General features: G+C 42.8%; 1 protein-coding gene across 2 annotated transcripts in view; it reads left to right on the plus strand.

Moving 5' to 3' along the window:
- Positions 1-22,542, plus strand: part of LOC310701364 (netrin-4-like) — a 56,569-nt gene that overhangs the window by 12,772 nt on the left and 21,255 nt on the right. For both annotated transcript variants that reach the window (XM_083492132.1, XM_083492133.1), the window contains exon 3: positions 8,684-8,947. In XM_083492132.1, coding sequence (XP_083348258.1) covers positions 8,684-8,947 — 264 coding nt within the window. The remainder of the gene's footprint in view (positions 1-8,683; positions 8,948-22,542) is intronic.

The raw sequence follows: 22,542 nt of genomic DNA on the forward strand, positions 1-22,542 counted from the left end.
TATCTATCTATCTATCTATCTATCATCTATCTATCTCTACCTACCTATCTACCTCTCTCTATATCTATCTATCTATCTATCTATCTATCTATCTATCTATCTATCTATCATCTATCTCTACCTACCTATCTACCTCTCTCTATATCTATCTATCTATCTATCTATCTATCTATCTATCTATCTATCTATCTATCAATCTATCATCTATCTATCTATCTATATCTATCTATATATCTATCTATCTATCTATCATCTATCATCTATCTATCATCATCTATCATCTATCTATCTATCACCTCTCATCTCTCTATCTTAATGTTTTAATTTTTTTGTAAGTTTTTAAATCTATGTTTTTAGCTGTTCTTATTTTATCTGTAAGCTGCGCTGAGTCCCAGCCAGGGAAAAGGGTGGGACATAAAAAAATATATTATATTAACAAATCTCTGCAGCAGAATCCTGTGCAAGGCAAGTGTGTGATTCATCTAGTGGTACTGACTGACAATTCTGGAATTCTCTTATAATTGCTTAGCATAGTATATCAGGCACATGTGGCTATGTTGACATATCTCGCTCTATGGCATCCAAGTGATTTTTGATGCCGCATGAACCATGTTCAGGTTTTCTCACTTGTGGAGCCTCTATTCAGGTGGCATCATGCCTTATGAGCACCCAATTTAGATGTTCATAGAGGGAAAGGCAAAGGACTGGAGGCCACCGCTACCAACGTAGCCTATCCCCTACAGTTTCACATCTGGCTCCACTCCCTTCCGCTCCTTCCTGATCAAAGCGATAGGGGAGAAACCCAGTAATTCACCTTGCCTGAAACTGTATGGGAACTGAAATGCAGCCAGGTTTCAAAATCCGCACTTCTCTGGATTTTACGATGAAGCTCTCTAACTAAAAGAAGTGTGAAATAATTGTGCATATCAGGAGGACGCGTTCTTAAAGATGCACATATTAGTCAAAAGATGCATATATTAGTCAAAATAGCATAGAAAAATGCACTATATCAGTGGAAAATTCTTGTAAAAATGTGCAAATTAGCATTTAGGATAAATGCTCACCGAAATGCTGGTGAATTTTCATGAAGAATTTTAAATTAATTAATAAATGGCAAACTGATGCAGAAATGTGGTAAACTGGATTTGAAAAATGAGAAACTGAATTCAAACAATTGTTAGAGCTGAGAGTTCTTAGGAGATCCCCTATTTGCTCCCAGAGCTACGAGCCTAGAGTGCCCTGGGAAGTAGGATTGATCATTAAGACACTCTGGAAACTGTCTCTCTCAGCAACTCTCAGCCCCCATTAACAAACTACAGTCCCCAGGATTCTTTGGGGGAAAGCCCTGACTGTTTAAGGTGGTATGATGCTGCTTTAAATCTACAGTGCAGACAGGCCCCAAGTATGTTTAATGGGGCTTAAACATATGCCCAGGTAACTGTGCATAGGATAATTTATTTTATCCATTCATGAAATTCATATACTGCTGATTGTAAAAACAAACAAACCTCAAAGCAGTTTCCGAAAAGATTTCAGCCTTGAAAGTAGAGTTATCTTGATGATCCAAACTGGTTGTCCAAATGAGTCACGTGACTCTCAGCTTACCTTTCCAAGGTGTAGGATACAGCAGTGTACGCGGTGTAAGTACTTGTCTTATTTTTCACCTTCTGAATGCCTTCCTAAGACATGGAAATAGTTACAGAAAGTTGCACCGTATTGCTATTTTACAGAAAACAAGAGAGGCAAATAAATTCAGTGGTGGAGCAAGTTCTGCTGGTGAAAGAGAATGCAGGCATAGATATATGCCTACTGAACTTCAAAAGCTTGCATTTTTCATTTCTTTGTTTTGCTACCCATAGAAGTTGATCTAATAAAAAGCCTTCATCTGGCCTGCTTTAAGAAGATCTTCAGTCGCATGTGCCCCAGTTTTTAGTTTTACATTCACCTGCATTGTGCCAGATAAACAGAAGGTGTGATCAAAAGCAGACGCTTAGGTAAAAATGCTGGTGCAGATTTGTACCAAGGCTAAGGTCTCAGATCAGATAGAAATTGGAATGGATGTGTTCAATTTTTTGATTTTGATTTTTGTATCGTCCTTATTGGAGCAGTGGAAGGGTGGCAACTGCAATGCTCCCCTTTGCTGTCGCAGGAACTCTAGGTCAAAAAAGTCTGATCCACCAAGAATTTATCGACTTGCTTCTCTATTTGTGTTCCTGTCAGAATCTATAGGAGGCCAAACTACCAAAAGTCCTTTCGTTCCATGTGAGTGTCTCTTGTGACAGATGACACCAAGGGAGTGTGCTAGAATGATTACTGGAATGGACTGGGGGAAGAGGAATTGTGTATGCCTGAACAAGGCAACCCGTTGCTGTGGCAACAGGTTAGATGTGCCCTGCTTGACAGACCTGTTTAATAATAATAATAATAATAATAATAATAATAATAATAATAATAATATATACCCCACCCATCTGGCTGGGTTTCCCCAGCCGCTCTGGGCAGCTCCCAACAGAATATTAAAAACATGATAAAACATCAAACTTCCCTAAACAGGGCTACCTTCAGATGTCTTCTAAAAGTCAGATAGCTATTTATTTCTTTGACATCTGATGGGAGGGCGTTCCACAGGGCAGGCGCCACTACTGAGAAGGCCTTCTGCCTGGTTCCCTGTAACCTCACTTCTCGTAGTGAGGGAACTGCTAGAAGGCCCTCAGAGCTGGATCTCAGTGTCTGAGCTGAATGATAGGGGTGGAGACGCTCCTTCAAGCTTTGCTAGCCAGCCTATGTGGATTGGTACCATTCTCTCTTTTCAAACCACACCAGTGGATCAAACGTTGGATTTTTCTAATGCTTTCATTCCATGAGACTCAAATTCAGATCTGGTTCAATCATAACTGCCTCAGGATTCACAAACATGAGCCTGAGGAAAATAAACCAGCAAAAGAACCTTTTTCTGGTTCCAAATCTGCTGTGAAGCCACTGCTAGTTGAGTGGAAGGACAAGAGCTCTCACACTTAGGGCCGGTCCTGCCATTAGGCAGTGGAGGCGACTGCCTCAGGCAGCATATGATGGGAGATGGTGGTATCCCTCGGCTCTTCCTCTTGAGCTTCCTGACAACCCATTCACAATATTAAGTCCCTGTCTGGAAGCCCCCATGCTGCGATTAAGAGGGCGGGGATTCCCATAATCGCAGCTGCATATATTTAAGTTGTTGTGATGATAGTCATCATGATTTGGGAAAATGCAAGAGGTTAAGCCAGGACACCCCCCCCCGCCCCCCCCCCAAAGATGGCGAACTCCAGGGCCACCTATTGAGTCTAACATGGTCCTGGAGTCAGCAGATCTGCTTTGGCCACCATGACAAAGAAAGCTCATCATTCATGACTCTTTAGTTATTCCAACTTCCAGCTGGAAGAGATCGGGGAAGGGATTAGTTGCTCATAGAGGCAAGTGCCCAAATGTTATGACTAGGGCTGTCTGTTCAGCATTTCGTTGAACTTGAGCTGCAGAGGAGATAAAATGCAGAGGCAGGGGAGGAGGGGAAGCAGTTAACTCCAGCAGAATAAACATGCAGATAGCACCGCCAGGTTCTGCTTCTCCAGAGGAAAGGGCCGTAATGCAGTGTGAGTGTGTTGGGGGAGTGCGCAGTACCAGGCAAATATGGTTTTGCAGGGGGGAAAGCAGAATGGAGAACAACTCAGAGGCAGCTACGATGGAAGAGGAATCCTCTTCTAACCTGCATTTTAATGAGCCACATCTGCAGGCTTGCATTCTCTTTTTCTTCTTCCTTCTGTTCCCCCCCCCCCCCAACTTGTAAGCTAGCCAGGAAAAGGCGCTGTTTTTCTAGCATTATTTCTGCACTTCCTGACATGCTGGACAGCAGATACTGAATAGATTTATCATCCTCTCGTCATTATATAAACGCCCAGTGAAGCTCCTGCTTCATTGGTCAGACCTAAACGGGAAGGGACTTGGGGAGCTGTTCCTATCAGAAATTGTTGACTTTTTTTAAAAAAAAAAGTTGCTTCTTTTTTATGTATAGAATTGACATTTATTAGGCTACTTCCCCACCCTTCTTTTAGAAAGTAGGAGGATCAGAGGGGTTCCAGTGATCCTGGGTCCAGGCACTAGTTAGCATCAGGTGCTCCCAACTCCATTCAAGGCACTCAGAAGAAACACTTTTCTGAATGGTCCTCTCTGTAAGGACAATGGCTGATAAGCTTTCTTCTTTTCCCATCTGAGTTCATTCTAGGAAACTGGTTCAAATCTATCTGAGATTGGCAGGCACCGAAAGCAACTACTATCTGATGGCAGGGTGTGAGCACTGAGCTTGATGGTTCACAATCCCAGAGCCCAGACATCCATACCACATCACCATGACTTTGGCAAGATAAATTTGCTACTTTGTGACAAACTCAGTGTATTCATACCTAGTTCTCAGCTACACTCAAGTCAGTTATATCGTTGTAACTCCATTGTAAAGATGCAACACCAGATGGCGCTCTAGAGCACAAAATTTGTCTACGCAATTTTACATAGGGTTTTTTTTTTCTTTTGTTATGACGATCTAATTTATGACTTATTTATAGTGGTTTTCTTCCTGTGTGTAGATCCAGCCATAGAGTTCATTCACAATTTCTGTTGGGTGCTTCTGAGGTGGGGAGAGCCAATGGTGTGATCCCAACCAATCCTCTGCATTTACTGTGTGCACCTGTTATCAACTGCTGATGGTGCTGAAAGGAGCCAATCTCTTTTGCTGTCTGTTCTGCTATCTCTTTGCTGTGTCAGAAGGAGGGGACAAGACCATCCCTCCAGTTGTCCTTTCAGCAGTGGCCTCTCCGTGTCACCAGTTGCCAGCAGGTGATAGAGGGGTTCACTTTAAATTTTATTTCAGCTTATTATCAATCATCATCATCACAAGGTTCTGGTCTTTGATTGCTTTTATTTTGCATTGATGCAGGCTAATTGCTTTATGCAACTTTGTATTAGTTGTTTCATTGCCTAGAGATCCTGCTGATTAGGATAGGCAGGACATAAATTTAATAGGGTAAATGAATAATTGTGCGTGGAATCTTCTACCTTCTAGAAGGCGCAATGTGCCTTCATTGTTTTAATGTTCTTCTGACATCTTAAGGAGGATCTTCAGATCTTTTCTTGGGTAGCCTGCCGTAGGAGGTCATGCGTAAGAAGTGCCCCGACTCCATGACTCACTCTTCCTTCTTGACTCTGGGCATGAATTCCCGATAAGAGGAGCTTTTGTTGTGGCCGCATCGTTTCACGTCAACTCCAGACTAGGAGATCAGGCTGTAATAACAGAATTATCTGCATTGGGGAATGGAGAATCAAAACATGGACCCCACGAATGGCAGGAAATCAAAAATCTGAGACATTGTCTCTGGAATGAAGATGACCCTCTTGGCCGGAGATAAAATATCAATGAGATGAAGAACTGCCAGCTGCTACTGAATAGGGTGGCGGAAATACATCCCCTTCATGATGGTTGTCAGCTTGCATTTTCTGTTGCTCTAAGGCACTCCTAAATTCCTTGCTGCTAAAAAAAAAAAAAAGATAAAGGGGGTCAGGGCAGGCAGGGATAATAATATTCCATTTATGATGAGTTGCAGCTGAGCGGCTGAAAACAATAGCATGTGAGAGGTGAGAGTGAAAGGAATTCTTGCAAAGCACAGAGCTCCAGCATCAATTGGGATTATGCAAGAAAGACAGCGTTTAGCTCTCTTTTCTGTGGGAGCATTCAAAATACCGAGGACACTTCCATCCTGTAAGTTCTTGAAAGTTAGCAGCCGAGCTCCGAAGTCCTAAGAGGAACTGAAATGAGACTGGAGCTAGGATGGTGTATTGGGGTAGTATACCCCAGGTTGAAGCCAGAGATGTCCACGGTTCGACTCCCTGCTTGCCCCACTTGTTGTGGGGAAGACTCTCACAGCAGACAGGCAGAAAGGGGGGGGGAGGTGAAGGAAACACGACAATTTGGCCATCTTAGCTGGGCTAGATCTCATAGGAGGGACGAATCAAGCAACGCCACATAAAAAGAGCAAAAGATAGTCAAGCAGAGGGAGAATTGATTATTGGACTGGCATGGTGGGCAGGGAGCAAAAGGTTAAGCGTAAAGGAGATAAACTGCAGCAAAGTGAGCTGGTGGGGAAGACCAGAGCAAGCAGCCAGAATTTTACTGGCCTGCCTAGAATTGTCTCCTCTTGGCCAGTTGCCAAAATGAATGTATTTGTTATGAGCAGCTAACATCCCTGCCTTCCTTTCCCAACAAATTCATTTTCACAGTGGTCTGTTGCCCCCTTCTAGTCAGCAGCATTCTACATCTTTGATAATTCAAGAGAGCTGAGGAAACTGCTCATCCCAGAGCTTCATTTCTCAAGCAGAAAGAGGGCGTGAATTAATCATAGAATTGCACTTTAATGTGGGAAGTGGAAGTTCCATATAAGGATATTCAGAACCCGTTGGGACAAGCCTATCATACAATAAGCTTTGTTGCTGATGGATCGATATCCAACAGCTCGTGGGGACCAAGAGATGGCAAAATAATATGAAATATGAAAGGCAAGGCCAGAAATACATATTTGCAAAATAATGGGAAGTACTGGAAACCTTTGCTATCTGTCTTCTTCTTTCTAGAAACTAGAGTCAAATCAACTGTTTACTCAACTTAAAACAGATCTTAGGAACACTTATAACAGGGCAGAACAATGAAGGAACAAATTTGCCAGTTTTTAAATGTTGCATTTTCTTTGTTGTTGATTTAATTTGCAAGGAACCATATAGCACAAAAATTATTGTTATTGTATTGAGGAATGCTCTGAGCAGCTGACATCCTGTTCTAAAAATATTCCTTAAATGATAACACCTCAGTAGAGTTTCAAGGCCTTGATTGCAGCTTTCACAACTGGGAGGACTTCAGAAATGTTTCTGTCTCCAAACAAGTAGCTTGGTTCCAAGAGGGCAATGCCACTGGAATGGTCCGTAATAATGTGCTATATGGTTCTTTGTAAGCCTTGTTGAGATGTACACTTTTCAACTATAATGTTGTTTTGTCTACCTTATTATAAACACCTACTTTCACTGCAATGATTGACTATGCTTTTGGGTTTGGCTGTGATCTTTCCAAAGCCTTCTCTGACATTGATTTCTCAGGTGATGGCTGAGAGGAAGATGTGTGTCAATACTCAAAGACACTTCTTTCTTCTGTTAAGAGACACCAGAGACTGTAAACCACCTTGTGATCCTTGGATGTAGGGCAATACCTAAATCATCACCATCATCATAAGGCGAATATAGAAATCAGGGGTTGTGTTGGTTTCAGTGGGTGTCCTTAGGTATTTCATGCCATCAGCAAAGCACCAGACATTAAAAGCAAGCTAAACATGTAAAGAAATGCTAGTCCACATACACATCTCAGACTTTGCTTGATGGCACCTAGAACTGCAAAAAACTGTTACCTCTAGGTACAGCAGTGAATAGGAAAAACAATTTTTTTTGTTACAGATAGGTAGCCGTGTTGGTCTGCCATAGTCAAAATAAAAAAAATTCCTTCCAGTAGCACCTTAAAGACCAACTAAGTTAGTTCTTGGTATGAGCTTTCGTGTGCATGCACACGAAAGCTCATACCAAGAACTAACTTAGTTGGTCTTTAAGGTGCTACTGGAAGGAATTTTTTAAATTTTTTTTGTGCATGCGCTCCTGATACCCAGCTTCAGGTGTTGATTTCAGGATCATGTGACTATTTGGGGCTCTTGGATTTTGAACTTCAGAAGAGGAAATCTCAGTTCCAGATATATTCTCTCAGTGGCTTTTGAATTCATACTGAATTTCAGTGCTTCTCTACCAACAATGGAATGGTGCTATCTGAGCTAAATAAGCTTGTCGGTTAGCCTTTGTTTCCATTAACCAAGCTCAGGCAGGCACGTGGATTGAGTAAACTTGGTCACTGGGCTTTAATTCTGTCCATCGAAAGAATGCTGGGCACCTGTGCTAAACAGAATGGGCTGTTTGCACATGGTTCCATTCCTCAGGGGAATGTGGACAGCTGGCCGGAAGGGGCCTCTGTTGTTTCTCGTGCTTCCATTGATCAAGGAATGTGTGAACACCTGCACTGGGCGGCCTAGGCTGGGCACATTGCCCATTGCTCCCAGGAGCAAGGGACATCTCCAGTTTGAACCCTGGGCCACTTGCAGATTGGTGTCCTCTAAAGAGATGGGAAGATGATGGGAAGAACAATGAGGTGATGTCAATGGAAGCCCTGATAGAGCTCCAGACAGAGTGTGTTGTTGCCCAAAACCCAGGATGAGAGAACTCAAAGTACTTTTTGCTGGCAGGACTCAAGACAAAGCAAAAATAAAGGTTTCTGAATCTGCAAAGTATTATCCATGAATAGTAGCTTTGAAACTAATGTAAACAGTGGTTTTTAGCGTTCTGCCTTGAGGGAACAATTGTCCCATTGACTTTTAAGCTGTCGTGAAATTCTTCTGTTCTAACAGGGAATTCTCAGCATCCTCCCTAAATCACAATTCCTAGGATCCTTTGGGGGAAGCCATGTGAGTTAAATTGCTAGAAAAACACTGTAAATGGGCCACATAGCTAAATAAAACCTCTGTTGATCACATGTGGAGAACTCGACTTCATGTTAGATTGTTCTCTCTCTCTCTGCTTCCAGGTGATCTTTCGTGCCTTAACTCCTGCTAACAAGATTGAAGACCCATACGGTCCTGAAGCACAAGACCTCATGAAACTCACCAATCTGCGGCTCCTCTTATTAAAGAGACAAGAGTGTCCTTGCCAAGGCTCAGGGCTGCTGGAGAAGCCCCACAGATTCTCCCATTATGCCATCTATGACCTAATTGTCCGAGGCAGCTGCTTTTGCAATGGCCATGCGGAAGAATGTCAACTTGCCAATGGGACAGTTGTTGTGGACAACATGGTAAGTGTTCAAGTTATGCCTTCTTAAAAACAACATAAAACAACCCTGGATACCTAGTGCATTAGATTTATCCTTTTGCATGGCTAATAGACCACAGGTTGTTGAATGTGGCCACAGTGTGTATCTCCAAACAATTAAAATACCTGTTTCAGGCTTCTCTTATCAGAACTTAGGCCCGGCTCAAATGTTGCTGTGGTGACAGGCCTGCTGCAGAAGTTCCACACAACCAGGCTCTATGCCACAGTGGTAACATTTATTTTATTATAGCTTTTGACACTTGAATTGAGCCCAAATGAAGTCAAATCAGATATTAATAAAATCACAATAAAAATAATATAGCCAAGGCAGTAGGCCCTCTGGTTGTTGGTGGGGTCAGTCTAGCTAGAGTAATCTGAACAATTCATCTACTGCTGATACCTTTCTGTAGAACAGGCTTCCCTAACCGGGTATTCTCCAGATGTTTTGAACCACAACTTCCATCAGTCCCAGCCAACACAGGTGCAGTGACACATCCACTTTATCCAAATTTCCTTTAGCATGGGATAGGATGGGATTGTTCTGCACATGCAAGTTCCATAAGAGTTACCAGGTTGATATACCTTGGTACCTGTTACTTGTGCAGAAAAGGACAATAATCTCAGGATGGCAACTCTGTTCTAACATAATGTCTCAATCCCACGGAATATCTGGTGAAATTAAGTTGGAGAGGTGTCTGCTTCTGAAGCGGTATGCCCATGTGGCTTTAAAGTTGCAGTTCTGCAATTATGAATGAAGAGCTAAACATCTAAGACATGTGCTTTCATTATTCCTGGCCATACTCAATGGATGTGAAGTGTTAAACTATTAATATTTAAACACTGATGAAATACTAACAATGCACGGGGCACTGGATATTTCAAATAATTCCCTTTTTTGAAATGAAGGAAGGAAGGAAAGACCTGGAGGGAATGTTAAATCCTCTTCTGATTAACAGCGGCTCTCAATTCCAACCTTATTTTGGCCTCTAGAGAAATGCCAGATTTGCAAGGAGTCTGGGAATTAGTCGTTTTTTGGATAAGCTGGGAACAAGTTTATAATTACATCTAAAACAAAATGACAGAATGAGGGCAAATTTGCAAAGCTCATTTGGGTTTTGTGACTTACATTTACCTACATGTTCAAAAATAAATAAATTGTAAGAACCCTTTTCTCAGTGTTTATCTTTCCCAGCAGTTTAAAAGGAAGTTGATTAAAATGGGTTTGACAGGTGATGATGAAACTAGCGAAAGGCCTATTGCTGTGTCAGGTGGGATGCTTGGAGAGAGAAGCAGCGCTATTGCTAAGGCCTTCTAAGCCAGGGGTTGAGAAGAACCTCATCCCCACCAAGCCCCTTTGGCCTATCCACGCCCACCTGCCAGTCCCCTGACACCATACAGGGAAGACTGTTTAAAAACTCAACATAAATTAACTGGACAAAATAAATTCAAAAATAAGAAGTGACCTAACAATAACTAGGAGGGAGCCAGATAGATCTTTTTGGGCAGGTACAGCCTAGGCACATCCATGGACTAATGCCAAGAGTATCCACCATGGACCTGTTCAGATGTTGTTGGACTACAACTCCCATCAACCATGACTGTTGGCTGGGGCTGATGGGAACTGCACTCCAGCAACTTCTGAAAGGCACCACATTGGCTACCCCTGGACTAGGTCCTCCTTATAGATCTTGCAGTCCAGTCGCAGCCTCCCTCCACACACATCCTTACTCAAATGGGGAAATGTGCACACAGCACCAAAGAGTGATTTTTGCCGGTCTCTCCTTTCCCTCTCCTTTCCCTCTCTAGGACCTTTCCCTATACCTGCTGCTCACCTCCCTGCTTTTCCCAAGGTGAGTTTACTTGTCCTTGAGAGAAGAAAGGAAGGCAGAAGAGAGGGGGGGTTTCCCCCTCAAGCGTTACAGCTGAACACTTGGAGAACCCCTCAGGGGTTTCCGAGCTCCCAACTTTAATGTTTCTGGGGCACAATTAATTTTGGGGGTAAACACAATTTTGCTTCCCCATCCCTCCTGCTGATAAGGTTTGCAGCCCCCAGAACCTATATGAGTAAATCTGTTAGGCCTCAGTGGCCTCTGGCACAAAGGAGAACTTCCCTAGAACCAAACATGGAACAGTGCCCAAAGAGCTTTTGTCATGCACACACAATTATTATACAGTGGTGCCTCGCAAGACGAAATTAATTTGTTCCGCAAGTTTTTTCTTCTTGCGAGTTATTCGTCTTGCGAAGCACGGTTTCCCATAGGAATGCATTGAAAATCAATCAATGCATTCCTATGGAGACCGTCCGGGGACAGAGGGGAAGCGCCGCGCGCCTTCCCCTCTGTCCCCGGACCTGTTTAAAGCAAGGGGCTGCGGGGAGAAGATTGCTTCTCCCCGTTGCCTGCCCCGCAATCTCCGGGGACAGAGGGGAAGGCACGCACGCCTTCCCCTCTGTCCCTGGACCTGTTTTAAAGCAAGGGAAGGGGCAGCGGGGAGAATCGCTTCTCCCCGTTGCCGCCCCTTGGTTCAAAAGGGGTCCGGGGAGAGAGGGGAAGGCGCGCGCCTTCCCCTCTGTCCCCAGAGATTGCGGGGCTGGCAACGGGGAGAAGCAATCTTCTCCCCGCCGCCCCTTGCTTCAAAAGAGGTCCGGGGACAGCGGGGAAGACGCGCTGCGCTTCCCCGCTATCCCCGGAGCTTGTGGGGCAAGCTTCGTTTTGCGAAGCAAGCCCATAGGGAAATGTGTCTTGCGAAGCGGCTAAGAAAATGAAAAACTCCTTCGTCTAGCGAGTTTTTCATCTTCCGAGGTGTTCGTCTTGCGGGGTACCACTGTACAGACATGACCTTCTGCCATTCCTACTATAAATACAAATCAGGCAGCAAGAAATATCAGGAGTTTAAACAAAAGGAACTAGAATGAGGCAAATAGGTGTCTTATTTTATAGAGGAAAGGCCTCTATCTTGAAGGCCTGTCAGAGGACAGTCTTATATTTGGAATTGTCTTCTGCTTGAATGGTGAAATGCATTGTATTTCTATTTCAATAAGAATAATTATCATGTGCAAATTTCCTGCAAAATTTTACTCTCTTTTTTGTGAAGGAAATCCCCCCCCCCAATTTCTCTCAGCAGTGCATGAACTGGTCACTCTAGACACCAGCATACCCTCCAATATTTCTCCAATGAAAATAGTGATCTCCTATTCCATAATGGGGACGCGGGTGGCGCTGTGGGTTAAGCCACAGAGCCTAGGGCTTGCTGATCAGAAGGTCGGTGGTTCGAATCCCCGCGACGGGGTGAGCTCCTGTTGCTCGGTCCCTGCTCCTGCCAACCTAGCAGTTCGAAAGCACGTCACAGTGCAAGTAGATAAATAGGTACCGCTCCGGCGGGAAGGTAAACAGTGTTTCTGTGCGCTTCTCTGGTTCGCCAGAAGTGGCTTAGTCATGCTGGCCACATGGCCCAGAAGCTGTACACCGGCTCCCTCGGCCAATAAAGCGAGATGAGCGCCGCAACCCCAGAGTCGGCCACGATTGGACCTAATGGTCAGGGGTCCCCTTTACCCCCTTTACTATTCCATAGTGATGAGGATGCCCCAGTCACTCTGGGCAGCTTCCAACATGTATAAAAACAATAATGAAACATGAAACATTAAAAAAAAACCTTCCATATATAGGGCTGCCTTCAAATGTCTTCTAAAGATTGTATAGTTATTTATCTCTTTGGCTCAGGGGCCACATAACTCCATGCGCTCCAATATTTATCCAATGAAAATAGGGACATCCTAAGGAACAGCGGGACATTCTGGGATCAAATCAGAAACTGGGATGGCTTCTGTAAATCTGGGACTGGAAAATAGGGACACTTGGGGGGGGTCTGTGCCAGTCAACATTTGGTTTTTCAAAACAGACAGGGCCTTTCGTGGGAAGAAAGGGGAAAGAAGTTCTGAATTACAAGTTTGTATCAGGCCCAAAGAATTCATGCTTTAGCCATGGCTCATGGTTATCAGCTGTGCAGTGTGGGCCAGAAAAACCGAAATGCATAAGGTTCTTGCATGACAAGCATTTGAATCAGAGCTCCGGGTATGTGTGGAGGAAGGGAAATGGAAAGAAAATTACACACTGCAATGAAGACAAGGATGGTAGGGAAGTAATGATAACTAAAGCCCCTCACCCTGAGATATTTAGAAAGTTCTCCAGATTCAGGCTCCAAAATCAGAATCCAGCCCATTTAACCAGAAGCGAGCAACACCAATTAACAGCTGAACTCTGCCAGTTTCCTTGTTTGGCTCTCTAAAGAAATCTAAAAGCCAAAGTAGTTTAAAATACTTCTATCTTGGTGAGACATGACATTACACAGTCCAGGATTCCTTTCACAATGTGGCTTTATATACCTTTAGGTTTTTGTAATCTTGCCTTGCTTTCTTCTGAGGTGGAAATTCCTTGCTTCCATTTCATTGTTTTAGAAGTCAGGAGGACAAATAACAACTGTATGAGTTCCACAATATTTTAAGAAAAATCCTGAACCACCACAGCTCTGGCATACATCTAGGATTCACCCCCAGTATCCTAGCAACAAAGGATGTTATTAAACTCCACCCACAGGAAATATGGGTCCACTTAAGGAATGAGTCGATAAGAGGAAAGCAAACAGCTAAATATGCAAGTGTTGAAGCCTCACAAGATGAATAACACATTAAATTAACGCAGCTGGTTGAAGAATAAACACACTGCCCAAGAGAAAACACATTATGGCCCACGCTCTTGGCACAGTGATTGTAAACCTTAGCTGGATTTCTCTTTTATATTTTCCTCTAAATATTGTGCCACTAAATGACTTCATCCAGCATGGAATTGAATTGTTTTGTTTAACTAAAATTCATAAATTCCCCATTTCTCAGAATTTAATAGGAAGAATGCATCCAGATACATTAACACTTCTTTTTTTTTAGAATGAACCTTATGAGTTTTCAGCTTGTTTTCTTGAATGTGGAAAAATACCTCCCATTTTTGTTGCTGGTTCATCTTTGCCTTTACTCTGAAGTTTCACTTGCAGATGTTGTGATTTGATCAGATTGGCTGTGATGGCCTGCTTGATTTTGTCATCAGTATTGCATACAGTGCATATGACGTGATTTCTGCATCCTTGGGACTGGATCCAATGGGTTTAAGTTTCAGGGTGATAGAATTCTAGCAGGCAGTAGGAGAAACATCTTGGCAGTAAGAACAGTTTGACAATGGAACCGAAGGTCTTGAAGTAGAAGGTGGTCAGGCATCTGTTGGAGATGCTCCAGCTCTGGATTTCCTTTATTGAGCTGGCCCGTACCATCTCTATGCTTCCAGTTACAGATAGGTAGCCGTGTTGGTCTGCCATAGTCAAAATAAAAAAATTCCTTCCAGTAGCACCTTAAAGACTGACTAAGTTAGTTCTTGGTATGAGCTTTCGTGTGCATGCACACTTCTTCAGATACACTGAAACAGAAGTTGCCAGATCCTTCTATATAGTGAGAAGGTGGGGAGGGGTATTACTCAGAAGGGTGGTGGGAATGGGAGATTGGCAGATAGCTGAGATGAGCCTGTTGACGACTCTTAACGACTGTAATAGGTCTTACAGGAAAAGGCAAGGGGTGAGAAGGTGAAGAATGGCTTAGTCATGTATAATGAGATAAGAATCCAATGTCTTTGTTCAGACCAGGTCTCCATGGTTTTAAGTTTGGTAATGAGTTGCAATTCAGCAGCTTCTCTTTCCAGTCTATTTCTGAAATTCCTTTGTAGTAAAACAGCTACTTTGAGATCTTGTTGATGGACTTCCATTTCATGCGGCTCTATGCTGTCACAGGACACACGTAAATAGAATCACATAAGTGGCCACAGCCAATAGCATTAAATAGCAGTAGATTAAACTGTGGATTGTTTGTTCATCCAATAGAGGGTTGTTGTTGTTTTTTTAAGAGGTTCATAAATTGTTGCAAGTCAGGGTAATTATTCATACCACAGGAGCTTTCCAATAGGTAACTTGTGGCATTTGTGCAGCAATACATTGCAGTTTTGAGTGCAAGGAAGGTGTGCTGTCCTCACTATAGGACTATTTAAGAGGAATTGAGATGTTTGGACCTACTACAAAAAAATGAGTAACAACTTTGCATTCATTGTGCAAAGACACCATAGTTTGGATATTTAATATATCCAAGGTTGGCTCTGAAGGAAGTGGTCCTTCCCCTGTCTAATCAGGCACCTAGGGGTACTTGTGGAGAGACAGGCATCAACAGTGGTGAGGAATACCTTTTGCCAACTTTATCTGTTACATGGGTTTTGCATCTTACTGGAGTAGGAGGAGTTTACTAAGCTGATGCATTATTTTATAACTTTTAGGATTGACTCGGTCCCAGCTCCTACCAACCTAGCAGTTCGAAAGCACATCAAAGTGCAAGTACCTTCTGGCGGGAAGGTAAACAACGTTTCTGTGCGCTGCTCTGGTTTGCCAGAAGTGGCTTAGTCATGCTGGCCACATGACCCGGAAGCTGTCTGCGGACAAACGCCAGCTCCCTCAGCCTAAGGAGCGAGATGAGCGCCACAACCCCAGAGTTGTCCGCGACTGGACCTAATGGTCAGGGGTCCCTTTACCTTTACTGTGATACACTTAAGTAGAGCTGCCCTTGAAGGTGCCATCGAAGCACAACACTGCTGTCTGCCACTTCTTAGACTTCCACATTTGCAGTGTTTCCAAAGCACTTTCCCCAAATATAATTTTATTTAATTTATTGTTATTTATTTATTTATTTATTAAACATATTTGTTGTTGTCACCCGAAGGTCTTCAAGCGACTTATAGCAAACAAAACAATATATAATATAGGGGGAACCATATAATGCATTAATATTTCATATAACATAACATTTATAGGGGGAAAGAACATGCCAACCTTATTAATAATATCAAACAACATTAACAATACTCAAATAATAAACAAAGCTATACTCTGGCCCACTAATTGGCAAATAAACAAAACCCTCAACCTTGCCTCCCTAGTCCAAAAATCATTCACATCAAACCAATAATCCCCCCCCCCCTTAACATCCTCACTCCATCCATAAGTCTGGTGTCAAGGCCAGCTGTTACAAATCAGTGGTGGGTGTGTCCAGTGTCCTCCAGGAATGGTCCAGCATCTCTTTTCTCCCTTCATGGGGGAGCAATAGCAAAGCAAAGCAGGAAGATGGTAGCAGAGGTTTTAACTGCTCCTCACATTGCTGGTGTAATGCATTTTTGTATGTTATCTTCATGAATTTGGGCATCGTTATATACTCTTTACCCTAGCATACACACACACACACACACACACACACACCACTATTCATTTGGAAAACAACATTGTGAAATTCGGAGATCTGCAAATTTTGAAGAATGGCTGTATTTTGATTTGTGTATTGCTTCAGAAAGGGGACCTTGTGTAGGTTCACCTTTAAATGCAAACTTAATCAAATGTCTCCCCCATCCCTACTCACTGTGGAACATGAATGGGAGAGTGCTATTGCTATCGCATTCTGCTTATGGGCTTTGTTCTTATATGCCATCCACCTCATATAGAATTGTTGGTTGGGGTAGCTGAGCAAAAACCTGGGTTGTGTAAGGTAAAGCTCGTTTTTCTCTATCTCGGCCTTCATCTTGGTGACTTGGCTGTCGCTTTCCCTTGCACACATTATCTTCCTCTGTGAGAAGTTTTGTTCTGTTCCCTCTCATAATCCCACAACCAACTGAATTTGTATACTATCTGATCTAAGCTTTGCCAGTCTGTGTGACCTCCAAATACCACAGGAGCTACTGTGTGTTGTAGCTTGCAATTCACCGAACATGTTTTTATTGGGAGGGAAGTTTGACTGTATATGCCAGTTAGCTGACTAACCCAAGAAATAAAGAGACATTCAGCTTGTGGAATGATTCAGACTAGTTTCTGCTGGGGTAAAAAGACTCTGAGTTGTTATATCTGAAAAGTTGCCCACATAAACCTTTGTCCATGAAGAGGAAACTTATTTGTTGCATGAAAATACACGTAACACTGGGTTTTGTTGTTGTTGTTAGGAAAAACATATTCAGAAGAAGATTTTTTTAAAGTGGAAATGTAGCAGTTGGTAATACAGATTTTAAACCCTTCCTCTGGTCGTTGTTTTCGCACTCCGGATCACCACCTTCCCCAGACTGCTTTTCTTCCCATGGGAATCCAGATTAATTATAAATGTGCATTTGATTTCTATCTGGAACAGGTGGAAAGCAGCTGGGAAAGTGTTTGTTAGAAAAACCTGCTACCTACATATTAGCCTGGTAAAAGAAGGACAGTAATGGCTCCTCATGATGTTCCTAAGAAACAGGTGTAGGTTTATGCCTTATTATAATGTGTGAACAAGCCCTGAACAAGGACCAAGTCCTTATAATTGTAATGAAAATGATAGGCACCAGAGTCACAGTAGTGTGGCTGAGTAAAAAAAATATGAGTTCTTCTTTGGCAATTACCGGTACTTGTACCTGAGTGAGATTGTCTTTCATGAACATGGTCTTAACAGTGAGTCTGTAAGTGATTGTGGAGGCCAATTCTGGATCCACACATCCTTCCACAGTGGGGACATAGGTTTCCGGGCAGGAGTTGATCATGGTGAGGGTTTGCCAAATGTGCCTTCTTCTTAGCTCGTTTCTCCTTTTCTGCCTGGGTTTGTGCTTCTTCAAAGTCCATGACACCTTTGGTAAAAGCTGTTCTCCAGTTGGAATACTCACAGGCCAGTTGTTGTTGTTGTTGTTTAGTCGTTTAGTCGTGTCTGACTCTTCATGACCCCATGGACTAGGGCACACCAGGCACTCCTATCTTCCACTGCCTCCCACAGTTTGGTCAGACTCATGTTTGTAGCTTCGAGAACACTGTCCAACCATCTCGTCCTCTGTCGTCCCCTTCTCCTTGTGCCCTCAATCTTTCCCAACATCAGGGTCTTTTCCAGGGAGTCTTCTCTTCTCATGAGGTGGCCAAAGTACAGTGGTGCCTCGCAAGATGAAATTAATTCGTTCCACGAGTTTTTTCGTCTAGCGAATTTTTCGTCTTGCGAAGCACGGTGTCGGAAAAGTTTTGGAAAAGCTTCAAAAATCACCAAAAACCTCAAAAAAGGCTACCACACTGTGTTCTATGAGTTGCTCCTCGAAGTCAAGTCGCAAGTGTATTAACGGTGTTAAGAAAAAGGAAACAAACTTGCAAGACGTTTTCGTCTTGCAAAGCAAGCCCATAGGGAAATTCGTCTTGCGAAGCAGCTCAAAAACCGCAAAACCCTTTCGTCTAGCGAGTTTTTCGTCTTGCGAGGCATTCATCTTGCGGGGCACCACTGTATTGGAGCCTCAGCTTCACGATCTGTCCTTCCAGTGAGCACTCAGGGCTGATTTCCTTAAGAATGGATACATTTGATCTTCTTGCAGTCCATGGGACTCTCAAGAGTCTCCTCCAGCACCATAATTCAAAAGAATCAATTCTTCGGCGATCAGCTGTCTTTATGGTCCAGCTCTCACTTCCATACATCACTACTGGGAAAACCATGGCTTTAACTATATGGACCTTTGTTGGCAAGGTGATGTCTCACAGGCCAGTATTTAGTCCAAACAGAAAAGAAAGCAAATGACCAACTCTTATTCAAAAAACAAAATAAAACCAGGGCATAGGAGAAGTGAGAAACCATATTGTGGCCATTTGGCTGCAAAGGCAACCAGATACCAAGCAGAATGTCCACTCCAAAAGAGCTATCAAAGCCTGGAAAGCTATATAGAAGTTTCAACTAATAAGAAGGCCAAGGCGAAAACTAGATCTGAAGTAGCACATGGACACAGGATGCCCAGTAATGTTTGTATGCATCCAAATATATATATATAGGCACAAGTCTTTGATAGATAATATAGAAAATGAGCCCGCAGACTTAAATTTGTGCCTTTTAACATAGTGGGTTCTGTGAAACTAAACTTCCTTCTTTTGTCCTGTCACCATTCCATACATTGGAGTCAGAGCCCAGATTCACTTATTTTTTTTCCTAATATTAACTTTTAGGCAAACCCTCTTATTGCCACCCTTAGCTCCTTCAGGAACAAAAGTGAGATATAAATTGATTGATTAAATAAATAAATAAATAAATATTCAAAGGAATGTCTATGGGACATTTAAAAGGGGACTGGTTTGATTGCTTAACCGCTTGGCTACCGGTGGGTTTTGGTTATTTTAATCATTTAATTGCGACCTTGTGGCTACTTTCATCTCCTGTGGAAAATCAGCACTAATCCTGCTGGTAGAGAGACATCTGATTGTAAACACTTGTAAAGGCTAATAAACTGGTTTAATTGGCCCTATGTCTTTGTTAAAGGATTTTTTTTTGCTATTAAACACATTTTTTAAAAAAAGAAAGAAACAATTTAGTTTGGAACAGTCAAAAAACATTGGAAACAAGAATTGTTCTAGAATCTTCTGGAATGACAAAATGTCAAAAACTTGGTGGGTTATACCTACATTTCCCCCCATTATACTTTTCAACTAATGTGTTGTATCAGAGGTCTTTGTTACCTGTTGCTTTTATCTGCAGGTGAATATGACTGTGTAGGTCAGGCACAGGAACAGAACGAGCAGTCCCAACCCTGCTTACACACATACACAACACATTTATTGAATATCTGCGCAGGGCTTCAGATAATGCCTAATTCTTGAATATGTAAACAGGCCCAAAGTTTCCCTTTCATTCATCCATGTTAGAAGACAGGAGCTCAGGTAACAATTCTATCCTGCCCTACTGAATATGCTTTTTAACCTGGAAGAAGTTGCTGCCCAACTCCCGGGCAGGTGAGAAATTGTACTGGTTTGCATGAAACCCAATATGAATTCTTGCCTGTTCCTTGGGGCCTGCAAGTGACTTGCTGATGATGATATGCAAATCTCTCTGTGTCCAAAATTGCTTTGGCAGCAGTACAAAGTGAACGTGTAGCCAAATGACAAACATATTCAGTGAATTGGCATCAGATGCCCAGTTCTGGAAAGGTTCCAGTACCCAAACTTCAGTCAATGGGACCTACCCCCGCCCCCATTGACTAATGACAGCCAAGAAATAGCACCAATGGTAGCAACAACAGTAGGAATCATCAGCAGGATAAAAGAGGCTAAGTGGAGAAACACAAGAGGAAGGAAGGATAAGATGAAACCAAATGGAAACACAAGTCTGCGTCACAATGGCCTGCGTCACCAATGTTCCAGCCAATGTGCTCCTTCCCACCCCCACCTCCACCATGAAACTGTAGTTTCCATTCCTTTACCATCATGATTATGATGGCTGGGGACAAAAGGAATTCTTGATTGAGGTCCAGAAATCAAAACGTTGTGACAAGAGCAGATCACAGGCAGCACATTAATCCTCTTCTTGCTCAATTCCATTTGCTGCCAGTTAGCTTCTGGGGATTATTCAAGATGCTGGTTATTATATACCAGCAAAATGCCTATCGTTATGGTCAGTGTGTGTGGAAGGAAGGAAGGACATGCATATTTCGGGGATGTCATGGGTGGAGAGCACTGGGTCTCTGCTTGCCTTGACTTCAGCAGAGGCCATATATAGAGTTAGGGGTCTGACACCATCTGCATAGCCCTTGCATCTGCTAAGCCAAATCCTGGTTCTGTTTCTTGAGTGCTCCTAGCCAATCCCCAAAAGTCAGAGGGAATCTGATAGTGAGTGGGGCCATGGCCTGATATAGGCCAGGCTAGAGTATACACATGTACATACATGCTAAAGCATACCCAAGGATGACCTGTCCTTTTTTGCCACCTGAAGCAAAATAGGAAGGTGCTGTACCCATCCCCCCAACCATGCCTGTTGAACCAGTGCCTCACTTGCTAGGGTCACATGGTTGCAGCGGTGGCTTCCAGTAGGATATCGTAAGATCTTGCTGAACTCTTTTGAGAGCTCTGTAAAATCTCACAGTATAGAAGTCTTGTTCAGAAAATAGACTAAACCCATGTAGCTTGTGGGCTGGGCCTACTGCTGTTATCCTGCCTCCCCATATCCCAGCACTCAAACATAAAAAGACCAAGTGTCCCCTCTTGTCCTGCTGTGGTAAACTTCAGTGACATAGCTGTCAACTTTTCCCTTTTCTTGTGAGGAATCCTATTCGGAATAAGGGAATTTCCCTTTAAAAAAGTGAAACGTTGACAGCTATGTTCAGTGATCCTTGAATGAAGTGAGGTATAGAAATTCAATAAATAATAATATTTATAATGCTGTTAAGTATATATTATGTAGGAATGTTAGTCCTATCAATGCTGCCAAATTGCTTCCCAATTTTAGATCACCTTCAAGCAAGCAAGCAAATATCGTTTTTGTTTTTTTAAGCCACCAGTTCTTCATCCAATCAAAAAGATACGGGAATATTTCTCTTTCAAAGTGTCTGTCATGCCAGACATGCAGAGGAATGGTTCTCAAGGCTGTTTGTTGTTGTTTTTTTAAGTGATGCATCTGGCTTAAAATGTTTTACTTCTGAATTAACCAGAAAGTCCCTAGCATTCAACAGGATTGAGTCATAATTTTTTTCCTTGGCACGGAATTGTGGTTTTCTTGTTCCTGTTTTATCCCATCCAACTTTTTTTTCAGTCCTGCACTTGGTATTAGGGATGGGGGAGAAATTTGTTTAAGCTCACAGTTGACAACAAACTTATTTGATTTGCACTTTCTGAAGCAATAAGCAAATCGAAACGCATCCATCCTTTGAGACTCATAACTGCTCTGAATTTTGCAGTTCTCCAGCCAAATGATGTGTACAAAAATGCATATGCTTGGGTTGTTGCTGGCGTCTGTCTTGAGAGACAATGGAGTGTGCCTTCAGGTGTGAAGTCAAGTCTCTGTGTTAGCAGCACCAAAGTGACCTCCTTAGGGAGCAAGACTATGCAGTGTGTATGGAGGTCCTGGTCTGCCCAGACAACAAGACCCCCATCTCAGCCTTGCTGATGTGGTCCAAAAGAAAGCAGAGTTTGGCTGCAGGAGTTGCCGGAAGGAGGCCTATAAGGCACAAGTAGATAGTCATGAAAACAACACATGAAAATGCATTATATCAGGAAACTTGACTTTCTGTATAGTAGGCATAATTGTTTGCAAACATCCACCAAAAAATGCTAAACTTTTTGAGAGGGGTGGAATTGATTTAGAAATGTAGGGAACCCAACTTAAGCCTGGAAAAGTGAGAAACTGTGAGAAGCCAAAATGGACCCATTGACCCATCTCTGCTTGATAGACAGTCGTACCTTGGATCGCAAACACCTTGGCTCCCGCACAAATTGGCTTCCGAATGATCCAAACCCAAAAGTGAGTGTTCCAGTTTTCGAGCAACTTTTCGGAAGCTGGACGTCTGACGGGGCTTCTGGGGCTTCTGTTTTCAAACATTTTGGAAGTTGAATGGACTTCTGGAACGGATTCCATTTGACTTCCAAGGTATGACTGTATAACTTATTTGGTTTAAAAGAGGTCTTCACACACTGAAATACTAAGGTGACAGTTATTCAGTTGTTCTTTCTTTCTTTCTTTCTTTCTTTCTTTCTTTCTTTCTTTCT

Source organism: Podarcis liolepis, assembly GCF_965112155.1.
Source record: "Podarcis liolepis genome assembly, chromosome: 2".
NCBI lineage: Eukaryota > Metazoa > Chordata > Lepidosauria > Squamata > Lacertidae > Podarcis > Podarcis liolepis.